This window comes from Condylura cristata, unplaced genomic scaffold (genome assembly GCF_000260355.1).
Source record: "Condylura cristata isolate star-nosed mole 26May11 unplaced genomic scaffold, ConCri1.0 scaffold00008, whole genome shotgun sequence".
NCBI classification, from domain to species: domain Eukaryota; kingdom Metazoa; phylum Chordata; class Mammalia; order Eulipotyphla; family Talpidae; genus Condylura; species Condylura cristata.
In genome coordinates this window covers 39,081,663-39,109,415 of record NW_004567109.1, presented here as the reverse complement: position 1 = coordinate 39,109,415, position 27,753 = coordinate 39,081,663, and the positions used below count along the sequence as shown (strand labels likewise).

The 27,753-nt window shown below is 36.2% G+C and overlaps 1 protein-coding gene across 10 annotated transcripts in view; it reads right to left on the bottom strand.

Annotated features, from left to right (window-relative positions):
• SGIP1 (SH3-domain GRB2-like (endophilin) interacting protein 1) overlaps positions 1-27,753 on the bottom strand; it is a 160,814-nt gene that overhangs the window by 61,863 nt on the left and 71,198 nt on the right. For 6 of the 10 annotated variants that reach the window (XM_012722328.1, XM_012722324.1, XM_012722329.1 and 3 more), the window contains exons 2-8: positions 25,709-25,772; positions 23,012-23,036; positions 20,019-20,090; positions 16,400-16,456; positions 13,919-13,973; positions 12,636-12,811; positions 3,396-3,407 (exon numbers count right to left, since the gene is read on the bottom strand). In XM_012722328.1, the coding sequence (XP_012577782.1) occupies positions 3,396-3,407; positions 12,636-12,811; positions 13,919-13,973; positions 16,400-16,456; positions 20,019-20,090; positions 23,012-23,036; positions 25,709-25,772 (461 nt within the window). The remainder of the gene's footprint in view (positions 1-3,395; positions 3,408-12,635; positions 12,812-13,918; positions 13,974-16,399; positions 16,457-20,018; positions 20,091-23,011; positions 23,037-25,708; positions 25,773-27,753) is intronic. The other 4 variants (XM_004679086.2, XM_012722331.1, XM_012722325.1 and 1 more) reach the window with 1 other exon arrangement.

Below are 27,753 nucleotides of genomic sequence, written 5' to 3'. Positions count from 1 at the left end.
TCTGTTTATATTTTTTCATGTAAAAGACAATTTCACTATATAGAATTTTGGAAACTCCCTTTGCTAATTGCCTTCATCATGGAACAGTTATTCAAATTCAGTAATCACATGTTTTTAATCAAAATCCAGAAGACCCAGCTATAAACTACAGAGAGGTCAGCGTCAGAAAGCCACAAGGTCCATATGAAAAGCTATCTGAAATATTCAAAAGGAAAATAATTCCAGAAGTCAAATTGAAGGATTTTTATATATTAATTATCAAGCAAAAGTAGTTTTAGTCTATGCTGAACAAAGACAGCAAAATTATTATAAGTCAGGGGGAGAGGACTTCTTGCCTATTATTTTACCCTTTGTCTTGTCATTTCCCAAGAACTTTGAAATATTTTGCCATTTTTGCTTTGTTTTTCCAATTTATACAATTTGTTTCAATGGTAAAAGGAAATAAATGTTTTTGATATACAAACTAAACAATCTACTTGCACAGTTGCAAACTCAAAGGCATGCAGGACAAGGATCACTTTGTTCCTTGGCAGTGTTGTGTGTAAGGACATGTGTGTTTCATAAAACTATTGTAAACTGGCCACTACTCAGGTGAGAAGATGCATGTTCTGATGTTTTAAAAATTTAAATGTTCTGGTTTATTAAATGCAGGCTAAAATTGCCTTTACCTGCACAATCAAATAAAAACACCTGTTCACTTGTTCAGAATTTGCAGGTGGCCAATTTGTCTCTTACTGCAGACAGTTGTAACACACATAATAAGTTTTCAGTAAATTTTATTTGCTTTTACTATTCCTACCTGATTAATCACAGAGGGGCTTTGCAATTGGTCTATCCATTATCTAAACAAGTTTCCTAATAAAATATTACTTGTTTAATTCTTAGATTTCTTTTGATCTTGTGAGGCATTCTGCAGAAGGTTTTGAAAAACATTTTATTGTCCTCTTAGTTTTATTTTGGTGTTCAACTTAGAGATAGCTCTCACTTTGTATTTTGAGTTAGTCACAAAATCGTTGAATAGTAATTTATGATTTGGTCACTAGAATGAAGATTTTTGGTTAAAATGCTTTATTTCTAAAATTTATAGTTAAGAGATTTGAATATATCTCCTTAAAGGAAAATACTTCAGTTACTGAGTTTCATGTCCATGTAATGTTCTTAGCCCCCACTAGCTTTTTTTTTATTTCTTGCACAATAGAATTAATTTAAATTTAGTAAACTAGTATATCTTAGTATTAACCAATATGAGTAAATGTTTGCAGATGTTTATGAGAAGTACTCAAGAATAATCTGTCTCAACTGCTGGTCAAAATCTCTAAATCACTACTTGGATTTTGAAACTTTAAAATATATTCATTTGCTAAATTCAGAGTTGTGGGGAAACAGGGAAATAAATGAAAAACTGCACAACATCAAACGTATTATTTGTATATAGGCTGGTCATAGAAAATTCAATGATTCATGTCAGAGAACTTTCTAGGAAGGAATTAGAATTATGATAATAAGTGTTTATCTATATTTAAATTTATTCCTATATCGATTATAGGTCAGATTACAATGAAGGCCTATTATACCCAATGGGAATTAGTGGAGTCTATTTTTTTAAAAATGCATTTTCATTTATTTATACATACAAGAACTGGTTTCTAGGCCAGAGGTGTGGAGTGAAAGGATTCATCAGAGACAGAGTGAGGAGCAGAAGGACAGGTAGAATGATTGAAATACACTGCTGAGTGGAGCAGTGGACAAGACAGGAGAGGTCTGCTGTGTTATGTGAGTCACTGCCTGGATGGATAGAACTCAAGCCACAGGAAATAGCTTGATAGCACTGAGACATTAACCTCTGCGCCACCTGGGGGGCCCTAGAGAGCATCTTTTGAAGCTCCATTTGGGAAGAGAAACAAAGAGCCTTTACTAACAGAGACAACTAATGACTGCCCTAGTTGAGCAGGCAACATGATGGATGTTTCCAAAAAAAATGAGACAAGGAAGAGGGAGGAAGACTCATCCTTAAAGACACACAGCCACCAATGAAAAGGAGTACTGGTAGTTAAAACAGCTGTAAGGACAGCAGGAGGAAAACCAATAAGGAACAGAGAATTTTTAAGTCACTGCAGATAAACTTCTAGCCACACATGTCTGTCAACAATTGAAAAGGCCAAATTTAGATTATCCAGAGAAAGATTTGGGTTCGAGGAGAGAAAATAAAATTGGCAAAATATAAAGAAAAGCACCAACAGAGTTGTATGCCTAATCTAACGTGGGATAGATCATTGACTCTCGATTGCTCCCAAATGAACCAACAGTTTTAGTAATAGTAATAAGTGCCTATATGTGTGTATATATATATATATATATATATATATGTATATTTTTTAAGGAAACAAAAAGACTCTGGATCCATATTTTGAAAAGTAATATTTTCTTCCTAGTTCTATCCTGTCTTCTGCTCTTCCTCCCTTCTATCACATGACCTTACTGGAGGTTTACATCCTGCACCTGGTGCAGACACTGCCAGGTTTGGGTCAGTGGGCAGGATGAGAGGTTACATCCATTTAGGTGAGTTAAGTAGAACTAACCAACCATTTCTTGGTGCGTTAATATGGAAACACATTATTTTCATATTTTCCAGTGGAGGTCAACTACATCAGCTCTGCATTTGTGTCCTGGCAATGTGTTCCAAATAAACAGGGCAGCAGAGATGAGAACAATGAAGCATTTGTTTATTTGTTGATTAATAGACCTGTTGGATTGTTGCTTTTTTTTAAAAAAAAAAAAAAAGGTGTCAGTGCATTCTATCAGATTTGTGCTGCCAATAAAAATCACCCACTGGTAACAAAAAGGACAATTAAAAGAGATGATTTGCACTTTTAAAAGATCCTGTTTTTCTATCTCTGATAATAACAGGAGGAGATATTTTTCTGATTCAGCACAGAAAAAAGAAAAGAAAGATTCCCTCTTCTAGGCTGGCTTCACAGTATTTGTTCATTCAGGATATGATCATACTTTCATTAAACAAAAAATTTACCTTAAAAAAATGTTTGCCTAATTCATGGTTGGCATATGTAAAGTAAAAGGTCTAATTCAAATGAAAGCTGTGATAAATGAAACATTATACTTAAAATATTTGCTCCTATGCCTGTGATTGAGCCAGAAGTAAATAATTGCAAAATTACGTTGGGCCCTTAATAACAGACATATAAAATCATTTAAGTAACTGACTTCCCTTTTCACCATGGAGCATAATTACACCTTGTCCTGGTCTACAAATGTTTGCTTTTAAAATTCAAAATCATGTTTGGATTTAAACACACTAATACAGTAGCTGTGTAGATGATGAAATGAACAGAATACATAATGTTTGTCCAAAATGTGGAAAGGACATTATTTCTTACCGGACTTTTCCTCTAAAAGCATCAGCATGGGAAGGAAAAATAAAGAGAAAATGAGAGGTGAAATTTATTTTCAAGAAGAAACAGCTCAAGGCTTAGAATAAACTTAAGTCATATCTTCGAGGCATTGCTTATATAAAGTTCCTTATGGGTGTCTATATGGTCATTTCTAAGATACTGTCTTTATTTTGAGGGACAGCAAAATATAATACCCCAAAATATACTACTTTGGTGTACTGATTATTTTGAACACTTGAAAAATAGCCATTCCAGGGAGAGAGCTTTCTCTGAATTTCCTTTACCTGCCTGAAGATAAAGCCTCCAAAAAACAACTCAATCATCATCTGTCCCCTCCCCAGGAGTTTCATCAATCAGGAAAGACTGACTCATCACAGAAGACCTGGAGTCCATGCCACATTTACATACATTTTGTCACAAACTATCATACTTTTCATATATTTTTCCAGGAACACATTCATCTTTCTAAACATCATGTATTTTCTAAAACTCATAAGAGGTCTACATTCCTTCCCTATTCCTATGAAGATAATATTTAACCCTGATTTCCGCAGGGAACTTCTACTCACTCATTTTTCCTTGGTGTCACCTAGGTATACATGTTAAAAAACTTTTTTTGTCTCTTTCTAATCTGTCTTTTATGTTATAGTTTCACATGAATACCTAAGTGAGTAGAAATCAATTTTTGCCTCCCTGTCAGTTCAAGATATAGTAGTCACAGGCCTGGTCTCTCCTCTATTCAAGCACATTATATGATCTCTTTTGAACAGTTTCCCTTTGTCAGGTAGATTGGTGGCTTGAGAACTGAATATATATATATATATATATGTATGTGTGTGTATATACCTATATATATAATATATATTATATATATACACACACACATAAAGAATGTGAAATCAAATTTTCACATTGAAATTTCAAGCTGAAAGGAATTGGAAAATGCTATTGATACACAGCAGTATGGCTAGGTTGTGCAACTCAAATGAAATTTTTCCAGAAATTCCATTCTTGTCAGGGAACCTGTTACCTACCATGTTTTCCCAAGAAAACCTGGTTAAAGTCATTTATTTCATCCCATCTTTCATTTCCTGCCACTTCCAGAGATAATCACAAATTATTTTTCTGGCGAATCATTTCTATCCCTTGGAATGCTCTTTGTTTCTTGTGCAATCGTCCAATGACCTCATTTCTCACAGCAGCATTCCCATGTCTCCTCTATGAACTTCCTAGTCAAGTATCCTATTTCCAGTTGCTCCTTCTAAATCTATACTTTATACTATACCCAGAATTATTTTCCAAAAGTAGTGAAGTGATTGTATACTCTTCCATTTAAAACCTTTTATTCAGAATATAGTACCCAGGCTACATCATAGTACACAAGAGCATTTAATGCTTTTGTGATAGACCCAACTCACCTTCACCCTCATCATCCATTGTTGTCTGCATGAAAACCAAACACAGTTGCCCAGCCCTCCTGGGCCCCTCCTGCATGTTCAGTTTTCTCACACATTCCTCTGCCCACTGTTTCAACTATACTCAGATCTTCTAACCTTCTCCCTCCCCCTCAGTTACATTACTTATTCAAGGGCAGTAGCAGGTCTTCCAGGAGGCTTTCCCCAAATGTCCCGTTTAGAATAAATTATTCCCTTCTCTCATTTGATCACAGCACACTCCTTTTGTTCAAAACAATACAATCATGTTGAAGGCCTTTCTATTTTCCTGGCATTTATTAGCTTCAGGGAAAATAACTGTTAGTATGATTTTTTACATTTCTTATCTGGCCTATATTATTTAGACATCTCCATTTGAGTATTAGTTCACACAATGGTTATGTGAGCTACCCACAAACATGGTTTTAGGTACCAAATAGATGCTCAAAGTGTACTTATGAATTCTTTTTCTAGTGACCTTGAAAACACTATACAAATGTTGAAGCACAGTGTCTTTTAAAATACAAAGAGATGAACTACTCTCTGAAAAAAAGAATTGTACAGGGCCCAGGAGTATAGTCCCCATTGCAAAGGTTTGCTCCTTCACCTGCTCCTATAAATGATTTCACTTAACTCCCACTAAACTGTTGATTTCTCTGCCCATTAGTGACCTCACGTGTTAATACATGTTACAAAGGCTCAAAGGTAGTAACACAAATGTGCACAGATATAAATATAGAGCCTTGTGATCCACTGTCCAGGTGAAAATTTCTCCTTTAGCAAAAAAAAAAAAAAAACTGTTTCAGAATAACTGGAGGTCAGATAGCAGCCAGACTCAGGGTGCATTTTTAGACCCCCTTCCTTGCTAAGTATCATGGAGAAATGAAATTCTTAAGGCCCAGGCCCTCGATCTATAGACAAAGAATTTTGGGATTATAAATCTCTTCCTCTAAATTATATACAGTGTTGTAAATCAATTTTCTTATCTCAATAATAATAATAAGAAAAGACCTCACAAGCTTTAAGAGAAGAAATGGAATGAATTTTTGTTCATATTCTTCCTTCATTCTGATAATGGAGAAAGAAACTTGGTTGAAGGGGGAAATATTAAAGAAACTGAAAACATAAATTTGCTCTCTTTAAATTCACGCAAGCGCTGTAAGTTGCATTCTGTCATAAACACCATGTTCCACTTAATTTCCCACCGTGAAGCCCATTCAACTGTCCAATCAACATTGAAATGTTTTCTAAGTACTATGTGTCTTCAGTGTTGTAGCAAGAACTAAAAACCTACCACCTCTTGTGTGGATCTGGCTAATCCTAATTGCTCTTGAGAAGCAACCAGCATTAGGTAGCCTGCTTGGGGACTGCTGTTTCTTTGTCAGCATGGTGTTGCCCGATACCAGTACTTGCGTCATAAATCCAGTATTTGTTCACAAATTATGCTTCTTTTACAAACTTATTTTCAAATTTATCCTGATTATGACTGTTACTAAATGCAGTTTCTCTACCCCTAAGAGAGCACAACCAATGGAGAAAACCTTAAAGATGAAAAAAAGCCTTTTTTGATTAATATTAACACTGTAATTAAAAGCTTATAATTCAAGAATTTGCAACTGCTGGTGAGAATATCCCAACATCTTAAAGTGTCAATATTGAGACTTTATATTGTCTCATTCAATTAGGTTTTTAGTAGTAACAGAACTCAAGAGTTTGCTATCTTTAACTATAGTCATCATGTTTCTGGAACCCCAAATTTGATCACGTTGTGTGGGACAGTGGAATACAATTGAAGAATGCAATCTGGAGTTATGCAAGGAAACTTATTCTTTTCCTTCTAGAAAGGAAGCAAAATACCATGTCCTTAGAGCAATAACTGATAGTACTTAGAGAAATAATAACAAATGTGATTCAGTTGAATTCATCAAACTGCTCATTTTCAAGGTGCTCAAAATACACAATAATTTAGAGCTTTCTTCTTCCCAGAGTAAGTAGGACAGGCATGGAAGTTTTGGAAAGGAATATTTTAGTTTTAAAAGTCAGGAAGCAACAAAGAAAGGGAAAAATTAATAGTGAAGGAAAGAATAAAAGAAATGCAGCTAATTCTTCTGAAAATATTCTAGAAGAAAATAGGAAAGAGAACAATATATTTTGAAAAAGAAAGGTTCCATTCCTTCCTGCTACATCCTTCTCTGTGAGACCTGGGGGGAAAAAAGCTTAATTTCTTGTGCCTGTGGATGATTCTGATCAGACTGCTTGTAGCTCTATCTGGAGGGAGCATCTCAGCCTACAACTGGGTCAAGAAATCCAGTCACAAAATCTGCTGTGCTTTATCCTTGCCCCAATCCAAATCAAGTTTACCCTCAGAAGCCTAAACAACCCAAACTGAGCCCTTTCCTTCTGTTTTGTTCCTACACGGAAAGCCTGGGCTGAGCATTTAGCATCAGAATGCTTGCAATCTGTACCCTCCCATTGCCTTCAGTTTTTCTACCCACAGGGAAAGTCAGCATGTAGGAAACAGAGTTCTCCTCCCCCACTGATGACTCTTTGTTTTCACTCAACTCAATGGGGTGCTCAACCTTCTGCCGGGAGTTAGGGCAGGAATGGGGGTGGTGTTACCAAGCAGCCGCAGACTCAAGGATTTTGCTCTCTGGCAGGCTAATTTGGGGGTGGAAGAGTGGGTGGGCCACCTGGGATAGGCAAACAGCACCAGACTGTCGAGTTCAGTCATCTCCCCCTCCCCAAATTTTTTGGCTAACGGTCTATTAAAAATCACACATCCCCAGGAAGGAGGTTAATCTAAATGATCTTTTATAATTTCATGTCAAATTCTTTAATTCCTTTGTCATTACGTTTTACAGGGGAAGGGTAAAGCTGGGTAGGTTGACTTCTACAGCATTTGCATCAGCCCTCTACTCTCTACTCCTAGACTTCTCTAAGTCCTCCCTCACTATTTTTATTTTCCATTTGCATTCCAGGGGTCTTTAATTTAAGGAAAGGGAAAACAGAATTGAAAAGGGAACTGACACTCGGAGGATGACAGGTACCAAGCTGGGTATTTTGCAACATTATCTCTTATCATTTTTATATCAGTCCAGAGAAGTTTGGTACTCTGTTCCCATTTTACAGACTTGGGATCTGAGGCTATGAATTAATAAACTTGCCTATGGGGAGCATACAGATAATAAGATACAGCCTCAAAAGCCTGTGTTCTTTCAATTTTAACCAATGTGCTTCTGTTACAGGGCAACCCCACTGGGAAATAGGTTGGCCTCAGTGTGAATCCTCACCTGAACACTTAAATGGGACTTATGAGACTCAAATGCAGGAACCCACAAAATGGTTAATAAAGGGTTTATTTACAAAAAGTAAATAAAGAGAGAAGAGAGATTAATTGGGGAAGGTGTCCTACCAGTTCTACTGAGCTGGGAACCCAATAGCACACTGAAGGCTGGCCAAAAAAGAACGCCCAAGGTTCACATGTCTAGTTATACCAAGACTAGCTGCTTAACTGCCCTAAGTTCCCAGCTATCCTCTTCCATGGTGATGACATTGTGGGATTTGTAGTCCTTAATGCCTTGACTCTTTTTGATCTGACATGGGGGTGAGGTCCATAAAACTTGTGTTTGTGGAGTTAGTTCAGGACATCCTTTCCCTTCAACACTTCAAGGAAAAGTTATTTATTTATTTTTTGGTCACATTGTTTTATATCCAACTTGCCCCGAAATCAGACAGCTTCTCACAAAGACATGCAGGACAGACTAACAAAGCTGAGAGAATTCTTAAGGGTGGTGAAGGACACACACATACACAAATGTATATGTGTATGTATATGCCTTTGTGTTCACATCAGCTTTATCCCAAGAACTGGGACTGACCTCAGTTTTTCTTGATAAGTGAATGTATAAAGAAGATATGGTATATATACACAATGTAAGATGATTCAAATATAAAAAGGATGAAATTTGCAATTTACAATAACTTAGCTGCACTTTGACAAAATTATGCTTACGTGAAATATGTCAGATGAAGAAAGACAAAAAACATGTCATTACACTAACATACAGAAGAAATTAATATATGAACAATATAAAATATACAAAAAAAAAAGGGCAAAATCAAGGCCTTAGATTCTGATTGGAATTTTGGAGATCCTTGACTACTACAGCTAATAATGAAGAAAGAATAATTGCAAAGCGCTAACTATGCAGAAGTATTGTTATTAACATTTTCTGTATGCTTTCTTCATTCAGTCATTAATTGAATGAACTGAGTGCCTGTGTGGCATGTTCTGTACTAAACACAGGAGGCAAAAAAGTCAGAGAAGATTTGACCCTGCCATTGGCCAGATAATCTGCACAAAAACTACATAAAGATCATTATGATCCCTACTTTACAATAAAAGGAAACATAGGCTCAAAGCAACTATGGAGTATATCTAAAGTCACACAGGCAGATCATAGCAGACCTGGGCCTAGCAGCTGGCCCTGTCTAAATCCATATATTCTGCCCTTTCAGTTACTGCAAAGCTTTCTCCTATTAATGCAAAATATTAGAACAAATATTAATATATTAAATATATAATATATTAAATATATAATATATATTAAATATAAGCAGGTGGCAAAGAAGAGCCTGTGCAAAGAAATAGTCTTGACAAATTAAACTTATTACTCTCTCTGACCAGGATTCTTGTCTGGTAGACCCATGGAAAGCTATAGATATTCTATGTTTCTCAAATTCAGCTTTACATTTAATGACCCCTAGAGTAGGACTCAATTATCCATCTGGACTGCTCACCAACCTGGACTTCTATATAGAAGAGAAAAAAATAATCTTTAAGAGAAAGAAATAATCTATTTTGCTTAATTTATTAAACATGGACTAATGGATGTATAATTAATGGATGTTTAACATGGTCTGTATTAAAGCTACTCTACAAAAGTTTCATGGCAATCAACAATTAAAATTTGAGTGATGTCCACTCTTGCCTTATCAGCCTTGCTGGAGACTACAACATAAGAATAGAAAATAGCATCCTTTATCTGTGAGTAAATCCTTATATCATCCCCTCTTCTTTATTTTGTACTATACCTTGTAGTTGTTCACATTTTACTTCTATATGAAAATCAGGGACCAAGGAGAGTTTAACACAGAAATTATTTTTGTTTATATAACAAGGCTTTCTATGCTGGCCTAAGTTTTGTTCTAGAGAAGAGTAATTTTTAGATAGATTTATATTGTATGTATACATAGGTATAGATCATCCACCCATTCGTGCAACCATTTATGAATGATTTGATCACAAAATGTGTACTAAAAATGATTCAAATAAAATAAAAACCAATTCATAACAAAAGCTATCAAATGAGCTGCAATTCATTGACACATCCATCGTTACAGATGGATGAAAAGGACAAGTGAAACACAGCCTTGTTTTAAAATATTCAAAAGATGTAGAAATCAGAAATTCACCATAAGTCATGACGATGAACACCAATTATTTGCAAATTCTTCTTTTTATACAGTAATGATTGGTACTCTAACAGCATAATAAACATAGCCTAAATGAAATATTCTGATATTACTTAACTGGTAAAGGCACTATTTTTTTTTTTTTTTGTATTGAAGTTAAATGTAGAAGTATAAAAACCTAAGTAGTTGACTGGAAACACCTAAAATTAAACAAAGCATTTGCCATTTTTATCATGGATTTCAGAAGGTTGCTTTTACTGATCTACTCCTAAAGACAAAGTAATGCACATATCATTTACAAAATATAGGTGAACATGAGTTATCTAGGAGAGAGCAAGTATTCTAAAGCCAAAGATATGGTTTCAGTTACAATCTTGGAGTAGACTATGCTTATTCAGAGATGTGATTACCTTTTACTAATAAGTAGCAGTAACAGCTCTGATATATTAAATAGCAGAAATTGCATCTTTTGGGGAAGCATATTCATGGCAGAGGTAGGTTCTCGAAGTCAAGAGAACAAGTTGCTGCTGTGAAGTGGAAGTGTTAGGGTACCCCTTGGTATGTGAAATTGTTGGTTTGCACAAACAGCCTTTGGATTCCTTTTGGGGGTCTCTCCACCTATTGTTCCCAGTGTTTCTCTATATCTTGTTATCAGAATCTTACTCACACCATGTCAATATATTATCTTACAATGGGTGCTGGTAAGAACTCAGAAAACAAGTCTTCTTGCAGCATCTTCAGAAATATTTATGGTTGAAGTAGTATTTATCACGTGACTTAGGCACACACATTCTTTTTGATAGAGGTTATTGCTTTTTTTTTTGCTCAATTCAAGTAATCGCCAGTAAATATCTACCCTGTGTCTAATGGTTCCTGTTGGCTTTGTTTCTGGTAAATCTAGTGACTTTAATTCTGTTGAACTTGCCTTCTTATATGTTCCCAGGTAGCTTCCAAATGAAGGGGATATAAATTGGTTTCAGATGCTTAGCATAAATTTTTACAATTAATAAAAGATCCAGTAAGTGAAGAATGATTTGAAAGATGTCAACTGAAAAGTATAAGTGTGTAGATTTAAAAATGACTGATTTGCTAGAAATCACTGGTATTATAGACTTATAGGTGAGATTAAAATCTGTACCTTTTATTGCAGAAAAGAATGAAAACTATCTTTCAAGAAGATATATTGAGATGGCAAGTGAGCTTATGATTAAATATTACCCAAAATATTGTTTGCTGTGGTTGGTTACTATTAGCAATCATTTTAGTTATCACAGACAGCAGTGATAAAAGGTCACTATAAACGTTAAGCACTAGAGAAGGCTTCATTATAGACTTTCTTTATCCCAGGAAGACAAGGTTTATTCTTAAAGGATAGATAATTATAACTCCTTTATAGAAAGGTTAGTTGAAGTATTTCCAGAAATGTCTCAAAATTGGTTCAACATTTACTAACTAGCTTGTTCAGTGTGAATGCTGCAGGGAATTAACATATTTAAAGGAGATACAAAAAGCATACTAGATGCAAGTTTGCAGAGCCTTCATCTGCTCTTTGTGACTATTTTTAGAAAATGATTGTAGCATTTTTCAAACACCACAGAGGAAAAACACTATAAATATTGAAACTCAGAATTAAGCAACTAAAGCAATTTAGGAGATGAGAATTGGGAATAGGAAGTAAAACACCAATTTGAATAATATAATATAAATAATGCATACCTGTATTTGAGATGCCTAAAGGATGAGAACATTTAAGACAATTTGATACTACTTCATTATAGTTCAGTATAATGAAGAAATGAATTTTAATATCTATTTTGACTATGATTTTAAACTAATATTTCCTTTTTGGAGCACAGCAATAACAAACATATATATATATATATTTGCTTCAATGTTTTAAAAGAAAAGTAATTTCCTTGGTTCTCCTCCCATGCGTTTTTATTTGGTATATCATTGAAAAGGACACAGATATATCTTAAAAATTCATGGTTAGTAAATTATGGACATATTGTTTTAAAATACTTCAGAAGTAAATCTGGATAATATTTTTGGGGTTTTTACCCCTCCTTTTCAAAATGATTTCAGAAAAATAAATCAAAGAACTGTGGTTCTATATATTTTTGCTATTTTGAAAAGCACAAGAACTACAATGTAAAATCAGTATAACTTCTTAAAACTAGACTGAGATAGTGAAAGTTTAGCACATTCATGGCTATATGCACCTTCAGTTTAAGGTGTTGGCTGATTTCCTTAATGTGTATGGACAGAAGATGGCTTTCTGTCCAATCTCACCAAATCTTGACAAAACAGCACTCACCACTGGTGATGGGGAAAGTGCGATGTTGCCGATCGAGGCCTTAAGTTCATCTACAGTTGCAGCATTCTTAAGAACATCTTTAGATTGCAATGGCTTAATCTTGATATTAAACTTCTTGTGTGATTCTTCTTCTTCTTCAGACTCACTTGAAGAATAAAAGTGCTTTCCTTTGGTAGGTAGAACACAGTTAAAGAAATATAATTGGAGGTAAAATGAGTATAAGACAAGAGTGATGACAAATAAAGGCAGCCAATACATTCTTAGATGGCAGAAAAGCAAAGCAAAACAAATAAATAGGAGGGAAGTTGATGGAATATTGACCATTGCACATTGGTGGTGGTGAATAAAGCATGTGCATGTATGGAGGTGTGAAGTTGTTCTCTCAAAATTAGAACTCTGTAAATGTTTAATTGGCAAATCAATACCATATGAAAAGGCAGAAAAGCAAAAGAGTAAAGCAGAAAGGGTTAGATTTATTCATTTTTCTTTCTTTTTTTTTTTCTAAAGATTTTTAAAAAATTATTGATGAATATAGAACTGTGGTACAGGCCAGAGGTGCAGGGACAGTGAGAGGCTTCACCAGAGACAGAGTGGGGAGCAGAACAGGCAGATCCAGGAAGTACACTGCTGAGCAGAGCAGCGGGCAGGTCAGGAGAGATCTGCTGAGCCATGTGGTTCACCTCCAGGGCTGGGGATCGAACTCTCACTGAAGCGGCCAAGGCCAGCTTTGCAGTGTGGCGCTCCAACCTGCTGCTTCACAGGGAGGGCTGGATTCATTCACTTTTCTTAGAACATGACTAAGGATTGTGAATTTCAAGGAGCAGTCATTGTGACAGCCAACATTTTGCTCCAGTGCAGTGGGCTAATTCTAGAGTCCCACTCAGCACACATGCAATGGCAGCTCCATGTGGGCTTACTTGTTTGCAGAGAGAAGACCACTCTGAGCATTTACAATGAATTTTAAGTGCTTCAGTTTGTGACATGCTCTACCCAGTGATGAGTTGGGGGGAGAGGACAATAAAGAGCTATTTCCCAGTCAGTATAAATGACACTGTACCCACAGTTTGTACAATTGTTTTCAACACATTTTCCTCTTCTATGAATAACTCAAGGCAAAATGCTTGTTTGCTAGTGATCAGGCTGTTCCCAATGCTGTTTATTAGTCTCTAATATTAGGGACAGCAGAACTTAAAATGTTTGTGTTTTACAGCAACTTTGTAAAACCTGAATTTATCATATTGTTTTCAGAGAAAAAGATGAAAATTAAAATAAGAAAAGGATATAGCCAGGTTCCTCTGGTCTGATGCTATAGCCTTCTTCATCCAACTCAGGTGAATTCTATAAAATACAAACACATTGAGCATTATTATGCTGATAATGATAAAGAAACTATATTCATTTTCCTTTGAGAGTCTCCTACTCAAGGATACAGAAATATCTCTATTTTAAGGAGATAAGATTTTAACTTTTAATAGTGAATCCTGCAAAGTGTACATTTAGATTTTTTGTTTTAAAGATTTATTTATTTGTTCATACAGAACTGGGGTACGGCCAGAGGTCCGGGGCGGCGAGAGGCTTCACCAGAGACAGAGTGGGGAGCAGAACAGGTAGATCTATGAAGTACACTACTGAGGGGAGCAGCGGGCGGGTCAGGAGAGGTCTTCCACGCCATGTGGTCACCTCCAGGGCAGGCGGGAATCGAACTCATGCACAAGTGGCTTTAGCTTCTCAGTGCTGTGCTTTAAACCCGCTGCGCCACCAGGGAGGGCCTACATTTAGATTTTTACTAATGAATATTTGGAAAATCTATTGAAAATAAATAAATTAGGAGTCAACTGTTAATGTGACAAACAACATTCTTAGAGAATTTATTGTGTATTTCTTGTAATCCAGGCCTATGCTAAGCACCATGAAGGGTTACAAATGCATATTATTTATACTCAGGAAAATTGAAATGTATTTTGGTGAGCAAAATTTTTAAAAATCATCAATGATAGGATCTTAAAGGAAAAGAAATAAAGAGTCAGGGGGTCAGATAGAGAGACCAGAGGGGACCTGCTTTTAAGGATGAGCTTGCACTGAGACGCTGTGGCAGGAATTGACATTGTTGGCAAAGGGAGAGGCAATAACAGAGATGACATGCTGGAAAGTAAGCTCTGTGCTGGGAGGCCAAGGGAAATAAGGCATTGGAAAGCCAACATCCTGGAAAAAGATTTAGGAACTGATATAGCTGCTATGCTTTTCAATTAGGTTAGGGTACATTGACAGTAGAATCTTGCAGAGTATTGGAAGTTTGCTTCAGGATAGATTTGGGGCAGAAGAAACTAAAGAAAGGGAAAATAATTCAAGATACTTGCATCAATTCAGGTAAAATGTGCTAAGAATGTGGATCAAGTTGTTGGTAGTGGGATGCAATGAAGCAAGGACATTTGGAGGACACACTATAAGATTTTTTTTTTTTTAAGATGTATTTATTTTTGCGTAGAAGAGCTGGGGTGTAGACCAGCAGTGCCGGGGTGGAAGGGTTGGAGGGGAGGAGTGAGAGGATTCACCAGAAACAGAGTGGGGAACAGAACAGAGGATTAACTGAAATACACTGCTGAGGGGAGCAGTGGGAGAGACAGAGGAGAGGTCTGCTGTGCCATGTGGGTCAGCTCCCTGGCCAGGGTTTGAACTTGTACTACAGTGGCTGCCAACAACTTGATAGTGCTGAGATTTAAACCCTTGAACATCAGGGAGGCCCATATGAAGATTAACTTCATGAAAAGAGAATGGGGGCCAGACAGTTACCTAGTGACATGTGTAGAGACTTTATAGGGATACTTCCTATGATCTTGGGCTGTGAATACAGGCTCTATGACTCCTGTGCCTAGAAAGGCCTGCTATTGCTGGTGAAGCACATGGTAATAGTGATAAGCTTTGGGGGAAATTATGAGAGGAGTTAAGGTCTCAACTGGAATTCACTTTTATTCCTTGAGAAGTAACAAATGATTGTCACTTGACATGGGAAAAATCTGAACCCCTGATTCACATGTTGAAATCCTGTCCCAAGGTGTTGGTATTATAAGGTATGGTTTTGGGAGAGAACTAGGTCATCAGGGAGGTACTTTCATAATTGGGATTAGTGCTACTGAAAAGCAATTATAGGTAGATTACAGATAGAATATGCTATCAGCAAGTGAGCCCTCAACCAGGCACATATTAGACACCAAACTGCTGCTTCCAGGATACTGAACTCTCAGACTCCAGACAGTTAGAAATAAATGTTTTTTATAAGCTACCTGGTTGCAAATATTACAACAGCCTGAAGTACTAAAATATTATGAAATCATGGTCTAGAGGTTAACTGTCTTGTCTTGATTCTCAAAGCTGTTTAATATAGAACCAGGACAGAAATACCTGGCAATATCTTTAAAAAAAACTATTGAACATACATTGCTCACATGGTAGGTTACTTAAATATTCAATAAATAATTTATAGAATCCTTGAAACAATGTTCTTTTCTGATTATTAAATTTTTCTTACGAATCAGCAAATAAGTATACCAAAGTCATGTGTAGGTATGTGGAGGGGCTAGGTCTTGAATCCAAGTTTAACAGACATTTTTGTCTCTTAATTTTAGAGCACCCTAATCAAGCCAGGCACTTCTGCATGGGATGATGAGCATTTCATTTACTTCTGTGTTCTATTATAAACAGAAGAATGCCTCAACTCATTTTCAAGTTGTGAAATATTTAAAGATAAATAACCTTCTGATACTCACATATCTTTCCCAATCAATTTCTGCATAAAATCCATTTGGTGCCCCATTGCTTTTCTTCTGCAATACATTTGAAAATAAATTTGAAGAGAAATATTAGAATGAAAAAAAAATGGGAGAAATGACATTCAACTCTTGTCTGTAGTTAGCAAGAGCTATCAAAAATCCAGCACTGGAAAGACAAATTAAAGCAGCCTATTAAGTCTTCACATTAGTATAAGTGAATGGTAAATTGAGCTGCTGTGACACCATATGAAAGAGTTTACATACTTATTTTTCACAAGACTGTAGTATTCTTAAGCATAGGGATATTAACAACTAACTGTCCAAATTTTACTCAATCACTGGGTAATTAGCAGTAACTATATGATAATTTAATCCTCTATGTTTTCAGGGGATATGGCTATATATTTATGTCTTTTAAACGGAAATATTTTGACTTCCATGTTGTTCTCATATACAATTAGTTATAACATATCAGAATATTCACCGAAGTCATTAATCTTCTTTTAGCTTTTCTAGCATTATGGCAACTTTTCTAACCACCCTTTTGCTATACTAAAAAGGGAATCAGCTCCAAATTAGTGAATCTATTTCCTAATTCAATTCCTGGTTCAGTCCTTAGGTGTTAATATTCAATTACTAGGTGATGATATTCTTTTCAAATGGATTTCCTGATCAAATTATTAAGATAGAATTCAAGGATTTGATCACAGATTTCTGTAAAACATGTGTCCCCTGCCTCCTTGGGCACACATCATTGCAAGATGACTGGAAATCATTATTACTTTCTCAAGATTATATTAATATTCTAGTTAAGTCCCTAGTATAATGACTCTGTTGGTCCACAAGCACTTGAAGTGGCATTATCTAAATAGAAATCGTGAGGATTCTCTACTTTTTTTCTGAGCAAATGACAGAGACACATATCAGGTTGGTAGTGGAGGGTCAAATCGACAACATTCCTGTGCCTAGCATACAGAGCAACAGAATGTTACTGAGCAATAGCAGGTCTCAGACAACACGTATCAGATGGCGATGCATGAGAATTGAGAACAGGACCTCTAATTTTGCAATCACAAAATAATGCCACATGAACCACAATATTAACAGCTAATATCCAATCCAATAAAGAGGTTGGGGAGTAGCTTTTCATGTGTGCATACAGGATCACTAGGAAACCCAGGTCAGAAGTAACCTATAACCATCAATAACACTTACTGTGTGTTGACAGGGCATTTTCTAAGAGCTGGCAGTAGGTTAGTAAGAGTGAATTGTGTGTAAGGAATAGCTAATATGTGCATGCCCCCTCTCTTCCTCTATACTACCAGTGGACTAGAATTGACAAAAACAAGAACTCTGACATGCCTCCAAGAGAACAGCAACCAAGAACACAGGGCCCATGGCCCTCTTCCTCTTTGCCCTGTTCCTGACAAAGATTAAATACTCCTGAGTTTATCACTTTAACCTTCTCATAGCATAGTCTTAATTGAATTGGTGCTTCAGTGATGTTCTTTCTACTTTAAACAAGTCATTCTAAAAACCTGCTGTATCAACTTTGCACATGAATAAGCTATGAAGCAACCGTTTGGGACATGGTCCATTAATTAATACAATTATCCAATATTAAAAAATCTCTCCCCAGTGGAATGGGCATAGCTTCTACTTCCTTTATGTCATTCTTACTTTCTTTAAAAATTCTTCCTTTACTGATTGGTTGGCTTATGACTTCTTTGCAAAATTCTCCATATTCTTCTTAGAAAACATATATAATGAATTAAATATGTAAATTTAATTTATAATCCTGAGAAATCAAGTGAGTTAAGTTAGTTTCAAACAACTAAATTTGTGGATTTTGTCATCAGTAGACTACTGCTATTAATATACCTTTCAGTCCTTAAGCAAATCTTTAATACAAAAGATTGTTATCTAAAAAAAGCAAAAAAAAAAAATAGGTAAATTACTAAGTTCAAAATTTTCAAAGCTCCATAGTTTTGATCTTATATTTCTGATTATCTAGTCTGAAGACTTTCAAAACCAAGATAGTTGATATGTTCAGTTGAAAAACTACATGTGTGTTTTTCTTTCCCAACAACATGTTTCCAATATTATGGATATCCTGTCTAGATTTGGGTTGAGTGAAAATTTTCTCAGTTTCCATGGAAACTAATGGAAGATTGAGAAGAAAAAAAATAAAATCCATAAAAATAAGAACCTTTTCAATACAAATATAAAACAGAAACAAAAATCATAACAACACTTTCTTTTGAACCGATGTTTAAAACATTCATACACACACACACACACACACACACACACACAATATTTTTTTTGAGGGATTGGCAATTTGGCTTCATTCCCAGTGTTAAATTCTCACAAATATACTTGGTTTCTAAAGTGAAAATCATCAAGTTAAAACTAGGTTAGAACCTGGCTGATATTCTTCTGGTCAAATCCCAAGAAGAAAACAATTTTCCTGGCTTAACCACTTAGCGAGGTGTAGCTGTAATGGTAATAGTGAAGATAATAGCTCTGCTGATTTTCAGTTAGAAAAAGTTGATGAAGGAAGAATGTAAGTTGGAAATACCATTTTAAAACTAAGCTTATTAGTAAAAGCTAGGCTATTTATTACACATATGCAGTGATTTTTCCTTTGATGTTAGTGTTATATATTCTTTTGATTCTTTCCTTCATTTTCCAAAATTCTACATTTAACATAAAGTACTTTTACAACTTGATAATATGATACTATTTAAAGATATTTGAGGCTCAACAATGTTAAACTTGCTTTATTTTACTTTTGTCAGGCTTACTCTTGGCTCTCAGATAATATGATAGGTTAGCTCAATAAAAATTCTCAATTTGCACTGTGAATACTCCTCTTTTGTCAAGATCTGTTCTTGACTACATGCTATTCTTGAGTGAGACATGTTGAACTACCTAAATAATATCTTTTTTGCCACTGACTTGATTCATTTTGTAAATAATTTTATAGAACAGCAATGTCCAAAAGAACTGTCTGTGAAGATGGAAACATCCCATTATCTATGTTGTCCAAAATGGTATCTCCTGGACACAAGTAGCTATAGAGATCTTGATACATGGCAGGTTTAACTAAAGAATTGAATGTGAAGAAGGCACCATATTGGATGACAAATCTATAATTGATATACAGTGTGGTCCTGGACCAACATCCTTTATTTGATATTCTTTGGCCAGTACATGATTCCCGTAAGCCAACATCCTCCCAAATCCCTGACATTACAGAGTTAGTGTGTATCCTCACAAATGATTACTCAATTTAGATGCCAATGCTCATATTATAGCAAGCTCTTTTTTATAGATAAAAGATTTTGTCAAAAATTTGAATCTCTGGTCTTTGTCTAAGGCAAAGGAAACATATCTTTTATGCCTAATACTCTTAAAAATTTATTCAGTTATCAATATATAGAAATGTCTTAAAAATTGGTCCTAGATACTCAAAGAGTAATTTGGAAATACCTAAGAGTCTTCTTAGTTGTAATAATAAATGCTACTGCTTTTTTTCCAAGTTTCAAATTGAAATTTTACTCACTGTTTCTACAACCCCTTGGAAATTTTAAACTAAAATCTGTTTCCTTACCGAAACTTTTTTTGCTCCTTCACGCGCACATTCTGCTTTGCTATTGTAGGGTGGTTCATGTGGGCTGGGCTGCTGGAATTGATTGTTTTCATGTAGAAAAAAGTTGTTAAAGGCTCTGTTTGTTCTTCAAGACACATATAAAGAATCACATGGAGTCAGCAAACATACCATAGAAGAAACAATTTCTAGGCCAAATTGTAGGGACTACCAATCTTGGCAGGAATCCTTAAGAAAAGAGTAGACTTTGGGGCCCATAATGAGGCTCTATTCAGCAGGCCAGCATGGCTAGGCCAGGAGAAGAAGGGAGAAGAGGAATAACATGTCTTGGGCACTAGGGATTATGTAGATCTCATCCTCATTCAGTCAGCACTTAATGTACAGATAGAGAGAAGACATTAGGTCATGCTGAAGAGACTGAATGGTTGTTTTCTAATTGAAGTATAAGAGCCTGGATCTGTTACATTTCTCTTTGTGTCAATAATGTCCCCATGAGGATCATCCATGCATATAAAAATCTACAGCTGGCAACTCCAAATCTGATCTCTTTCTATACACCTATTCAGGATGAGCAGAGACAATTCCCTACAGCATTGGCTTTGAATTTTCCAATCTGTTTGTAGATGGAAATCTGAACTGCTTAGGAAAATGTTGAAGTGTGTTCTGTGCAAATTAGAGCTTGCCCTTGGGTTGGACTACATGGTTACACATAATTGCCTGCACATTTGAACATGACAGACAACTCTGCTGGGACAGGTATATTCTGCACACAGGAAGCTAGGTATGACCACCTTCACACATGCAACCCTACCATAAAGCCTCTGTACTTTAAACCTCAAAATATGGTCATCAGAGATGGAACTCATTGGATTTCAGAAACTGAAATTAAAAGCAAGAGGACATTAAACCCAGTGTATGACCCCTACATAAATGAAGTAGCTTGTAAGCATTAGGAGGTTGAACCACCTCCTGTAACTGTGGAACCACATCAGCAAAACCATCAATTTCCCCTTCATTCAGAAGGCAATAATCTGGCAGCTAAAGCAGCTACATATACATAGACTGGGTCCATAGACACAATGTCTTATAGAAATCAGTCTGAGTTTGCAGAAAAATAAGGTTGATATCTCTAAGGACTGAACGCAAAGAACAACTGGGTCTCTACAGCACTAGTGTGATAAGGAGTCCTTAAAATTTGCTGGTTATACTAAGTGGAAAAAACTTGGAGAGCATTTATAAATGGTAAAACTATCAACAGGCTAATAATTTTCAATAGCCTACAAAGTTGTCACCCTACCTCTGACAATCTGCATTTATTTTGAATGTAACTCTTCCAAAAAGTTCTATTTCCTGAAAAATTGAAAACAAATAATTCCTCTTTCCTAATAATTATATTTATGGCATTTTCTATTAAAGTAACAAAGAGGGTGCAACTGTTAATAAGTAACTTTACATGTCTTGGGATGGTGGAAAAGGAGAGAACTGGGGATCTCAGGTAGGGAGCCCTGAACTAGGGTGGGCAGATCCACAGAGGGCAGTTGGACTCAGCAGTGAAGTACACCCTTGTGGCTGCCTGCTACATGTTAGCTGCTGTGCCAGGTACTGGAATGCATGTTCTACTGGAGATTTCAACTAGAGATACTTAGAAGTGCAGAGGACATTAAGATGGCAATAGGGCCTCAATGACAGTGAGCAAGGTGAGAGGGGAGGCTTGGGAAGAAGAAAAAGGACAAAACTGAGGTTGGCAGAGGGAGAGAAGCAAGAAATGGCATCCAGTCTGGGTGCAGCAGGGCAAGGCAATGGAGAATGGCTAATGGAGCCTTGCAAATCAGAATGGAGGGGATGAGAGGGCCCAGGGAAGGGACTGAGACAGAAGCAAAGAGAGGACACGAAAGCAGAGAGTACCTGAGACAGAGTTAAGGAGAGGGCTCTGAGCCAGAAGCAAGAGGTGAGGAGAAGCTGAGTCTTCTGGGTCTTTTTTTTCCCCTGCTGAATAGAGCCTTGATTATAGTGTTACCCAATGTCTCATAAATTTTAGTCTATTTTCTTAACATGTTATGGAGAGAACTACATGAATGCAAAGGCACCCCAAAGCTAAGAACCTTGAATCAAAGTGGGAGAAAAACTGCTGTAGCTGCAGTAAACACTCCAATTTAATTTAGATATGATACTATACATAAAGGGTGATTTTTCAAATAACATATTTTTAACCACCAGATTTATTTTAGTTCCCACTCCAGCCCAGTGAGCCTAATGTGTGTCCTTTTATTTATTTTTTCCCCCCCAGTAACAGCTGTTCCTTTGAACCTGCTGAATAGACATTTGATTTAGTTTTGAAGGAAGTCATTTTAGAAATTGGTGCCGATTCCTACAAGCATGACTCGGAAGCATCCAACACTGGGCATCACAGACTTCCTGAAAAAGTAAGAAACTTGGTGGCCAGAATGGAGTCTGAGTTACCATTAAACTGAAACCCAGTGGACACATTTTCCTCCTTCAGGCTGCAAATTCAGACATAAGTGTTCAAGACCATTCCCTCCTTATGAATTTAATATAAAAAATATATCTACAGCTCAACTATGAAAGAGAAAAAGCTTCCTTCAGTTTTATTGGATCTCAGTTCCATTAAGACTCTGTGGCTTCTATTGGAGAAAAACATTCTCACATAATGAGCTTTTATATCATTAAACTGGAAATGAAATCACAATTGATGGTAGCAACCCTTGCAGGAACTGTCTGGCATTTGACCCATCATACTGATGATTGGTTTGCTCTCCTACTCTAGGGGAGGGTTTTAGATGAATGTGATAAACAAGTTTAACTTGCCCAAGACTGCCGTTATGTACCAAGCAATTATAAAGAAAATTATGATAATGAATGTTATGAAAAGTCATTTAAGCTACTTTTTCCATAGAGAAAAAAATGGGGCTTTAAGAAATTTAAACATAGCAAAAACTAAAGCAAAAAGCTACAAAAAAGGTCATTTCAATACTTACAATTCCATCTCTATCTGGTGAACCTCTGTAACAAAGAGAAATTGGTAGCTATTAGGAAAATGAATCACTCTTGGTACATAGATTAAAGTGCAACTAGAAGAAACATTAATCACCTCTCTCCCCCTCTCCCAAGTTCCCACTTCAGTAAAGCTGGCTAATGAAGATGAAATCAAAACAAAGTGATTGAGTGATAGTTGACTGTGGGAGGCAGATTTTCATTAAAAACTAAACTTCAAGTGGTGGAGGATTCTGGGTGCTGTAGTGATAATATATATCTTAAGAGGAAGAAATCTATATTTCTAAATCTTACAGTGTTGTAAACTAATATATCACTTCAATTAAATGTGTATGTGTGTATAAAATACTTGAAAACAAAAAGGGACAAGTGACTGATGCAATGACTTCATGCCATCTTTGAGAAGAGGGTTCACTGAGGCTGTCCTACTCAGCTGACTCCACATAAAACAACCAGAAGCATAGTGAACCAATTTGTCCTCTTTCATCTTCTTTCCTGAGAGTGATCTTGAATTTACCACTATAAAGGAACTATGTAGGATGTATCCACAGAGTCTGACCCTCATGGGGATGCTTTTGGGAGCATCAAGTCAAAGACGTGGACAAGAGAAGGCTCTGGAAATGACCCTGGCTATATTGTGGCTCACCATTGGTCCAGTTGCAAAGTTATTACCCGTAGGGTACCTGATATGGAGAGTCACTCAATCCCGCACATATCACAGGCATAGTGAAGATGTTTCAGAATTTTAGTGGGAAAAGCTGTGATTATGCACAGCAGCTTTGGTGTCCCAGCCTGATCCTTTGTTTAAGTAACTGATGGAAATTTGTTGGGTGTTTCCTAATGATGATAATAAGCATGATGGCTAAGAGTGACAATTTAGTGCCAGCCATTGAGGTTATATCAATTTTTATGTCTCAGTTACTTCACCCATTTGTGTCCCAGTTTTGTCATCTAAAAAATAGTCACAATAATGACTATTATCCATAAAGAGTCTAGAACATAGTAAATGCTCATTAAATGTACTTAGGCTAATAATTATTATATAACCTGATTGGGATGGGAGTAGAGAGATTTTGACAGCCTGAGGCATAATAGTCTCAATTCACTTCCTAGCCCTCTCTTAAGAAATTATATATATATATATATATTTATTTTAAGATTTATTTATTTATGCATACATAGGCCAGAGATGTAAAATGCAGGTGAGAGGATTCACCAGAGGCAGAATGGGGAGCAGAACAGGCCAACTGATGAAGTACACTGTTGAGGGGAGCAGTGGGCAGGTCAAGAGAGGTTTGCCACGCCATGTGGGTCACCTCCGAGGCAGGGATTGAACTCATGCTGAAGTGACATTAGCTTCTCAGTGTTGTGCTTTAACCCACTGTGCCACCAGGGAGGGCCCAAGAAATTTTATATATTTTTTAAAGATAATTTTTTCCACCTCTGACAGCAGACACATTATATTGACTTACTTTAAAACTAACAATTAACCAAGGGCCTTTTGCCTCCATTGTAAAAAGTTTCAGCTATCTCTTGCCACCTCTTACTTTTCTCTCTATTCTTATATTGCCTTGATTATAATTTTGATCATCTGTTCTTTTTTGAGGGGTGGTAAAAGCATAGGCATTACATTCTGGACTAGAATACTAGTCCCTACTCTTATTTACTGAGTCAGCATGCCCTTTTGGCATAAGTTCTCATCTCTAAACTTGATATTACTTCTGACCTTAATGAATTACTTTGAAGACTAAAAGGATATCAGTGCACACAAAATACCCTGCATAAGGCCTGACATTTAGCACAGGCTATGGTTTCCTCTAGCACCACTGTAATAATGATCAAATCAGGACTTTCTGGTCCTCACCTCACTCTGTGCATCAGGAGGTTCAATTAGCTGAGGATGCAGTGACATTTACCCTTACAGGTTGCTTGGCAACCCTCAGAGAGTTGTAGCAGCTCCAGAGCAGTTTGCATCAACAAGTTTCAGTGACTGAGTCTCATATAGGCATTACTAAAGCTGACAGGACAGCAAATTGCCAGAGCATTTCCCCAGTATTTTGCAAGAATGATAGATGACCCAATTAGAGAGCAGGGGTTCATGAGAAGTAATGGCTTCCATTAAATTGCTTGTCCTTTGACCACCACTGCTTGTGGAACCAGTTTATGACTAATTTGCTATCACATAATTAATTTGGTTTGTTATTTGCAGCCAAATAGCTTATCATCTCCATGAATTATCTTGATGATTTAAAATTCTTACAAAATCTTGGCCTCTCAACTAAGAGTTTTGGGATTTTTGTCTAATTTTTGTTTTTGACAAGGTCTAATCTACCTAAACAGGAGTGTACTTCATTTCTGTCACTCAGGACAATCTAAGGGTGGAAATGAATATTTTCAGTCCCCACAAAAGCAAATTACAACTCCTGTTTCTTAGAACTTATAGAAATTATGGTTATCCAGTTATAAAGAAGTGGCATAAGAAGGCATATCAAACATAAGATGGTAAGTTTTCACTTCTTGGGCATACATTGAAAAACTGTTTATGCTGACTAACTAGAGTTCACCCAGAAATGGTGAGAGCAACCAAATGACATACGATGCATGAACAATGCTGTGCACTTTTAAAATAAGTGTCTTAAAGCAAATGCCTTTTGGGGGGAACAAACTTGTTAAGTACATACGTAGAATCAGTGTCCTTTTCTTTCTTCCGTATTCCAAAGGCCTTTCTTGTACGTTTTTTCAATCCTGTGGGGAAAATAACACAGGGTCAAAAAGTCTGTCTTTTTCTTTGGATGTTCTTAGCAATGTTCAAGTGAACATATTTTTAAAGTTGCAACTCACCAGTTACATTTGCATTTCCAAAAGCAATAAAAATTTACACATTTGTATGTGTGTATATGTACACTACTCATTTTATATATATGTATATATATTAAAGATTTTTTTTATCTATTTATGCATATAAGAGCTGGGGTGTAGGTCAGAGGTGTGAGGAGGTGAGAGGATTCACCAGAGACACAATAGGAGCACAGGTTTTTTCAAGGAATATCAAAGTATGGAAAGCAGATTAGGGTCAGGTAGAGAAGAGATTATGTGCTTTTGTAGATGTCTGTTATTCATCACACAAATTGGGACTCAGCCTAGAAGCCAAATTAGAGACTTACAAAAATAGCAGTTTCCAGGTTGGACATATTTGTGAGGTGGATAATTCTAAAACTACCAATTTTATAAACTCTACCATGCTGTTGACCTAACACATCTTTAAACCCTACGGCCCATCTTGTCTTTTTTTTTAACCTCAATTCTGTGGTTAGACTAGATTATTAACCATTGCTGAACATGTCCCAACATCTATACTCTAGTGTCTTTCTTTCTAATGTGGCCCTTTCTTTGGATTGGAATGCATTTCCTTAAAAAAAAAAAAAAAATAGAGAACTTTAATTTACCCTTAATGACTCAGTCAAATGCTCCCCTCTCTGTGAGGGCTTCTTAATCCTAGTGATGTAAACAGAATATTCAGTGCTTCTCCAAAATGTTGCTCTTAAATGCATTATAATTTATCAAACTGTGTCATTTCCAAAGTCCTATATCAGTTTCTTTCATAGACTGTCATCCTTTCTGGTCAGAAGCCAAGTCTCCTTCATTTGTATGACCTTTATAACTAGAATAGGTACCAGATATTATTTCTGGGTTCTACCATTATTATCTTGTCAAGATTCTGTTTGTGATTCCCATTGTTGCCATGTTCCAGAGATGTATGGGTGGCCCAAGTATCTTGTGCTACTGATTATTATTCTACTAATGGGATACTACTTGAATATAACCTCCAAAATGCCCTATTCAGTCTAACTTTGAATTTTAATGGTCATTTTAGTAGAGATAGCAGATCCTACCAAATGTATCAGAAAATACACACAAAATTCAGTAATTCTTGCAATAACAGAGTATGAAATAGTAATTTTCCTAGAGTCTGTCCTGATTTTGAAGGCCAAATTTGTACAAAAGCCAACATGAACTTGGTCATGAACATCATAAGTTGTCTATATCAAGTGAAAAGTGGACTAGGTCATGATTCAGGATAGACAGTCACTACACAGCACTGTTTCCAATTGTGTGACTTAATATAAATTATATTCTTTTAGTGTTTCAATCTCCCAGTGTACAACAAATCAGTTCACAACTTCTCATAAACACATTTTTTATTATGTTGCTTATTCATCTCTTCTCATAAATTCACAAACTTGCATCACATTTGTCCCTTCTAGAGAGCAAGCTGCTCTCTAGAAGTCAGCCACCCATAGTGTTAATAGAATATTCACATAAAACCCCAATGATTTACTCAATTATATTTAAAGAAGAAGCAATCTTTTTCTTTTTCCAGGGGAAAAGTGCAAGTGCAGTCCCCACTACCACAAATTATCCCGTCAAGCTTCCCACATTTGGGGAAATTGCAGGTGTCAGCACATCCACAATATAATGGGGAAGACTCACCCTGGGAAAACCTTCATGATCATAGTGTTTCCCTTGTCTGATAAGTATGAGAGAGGCATAATTTTTCATCTCTTTTTCAAATTGCAAGGCCCCATTGGTAACTCTTAAATCAATTTGTTAGGGTGAATCCTCCACTTAAAAATTAAATAGAGGGCCCTCCCTGGTGGTACAATGGGTTAAAGCACAGCATTATAAAGCTAGCTGCAGCCACTGTAGCATGAGTTCAATCCCCAGC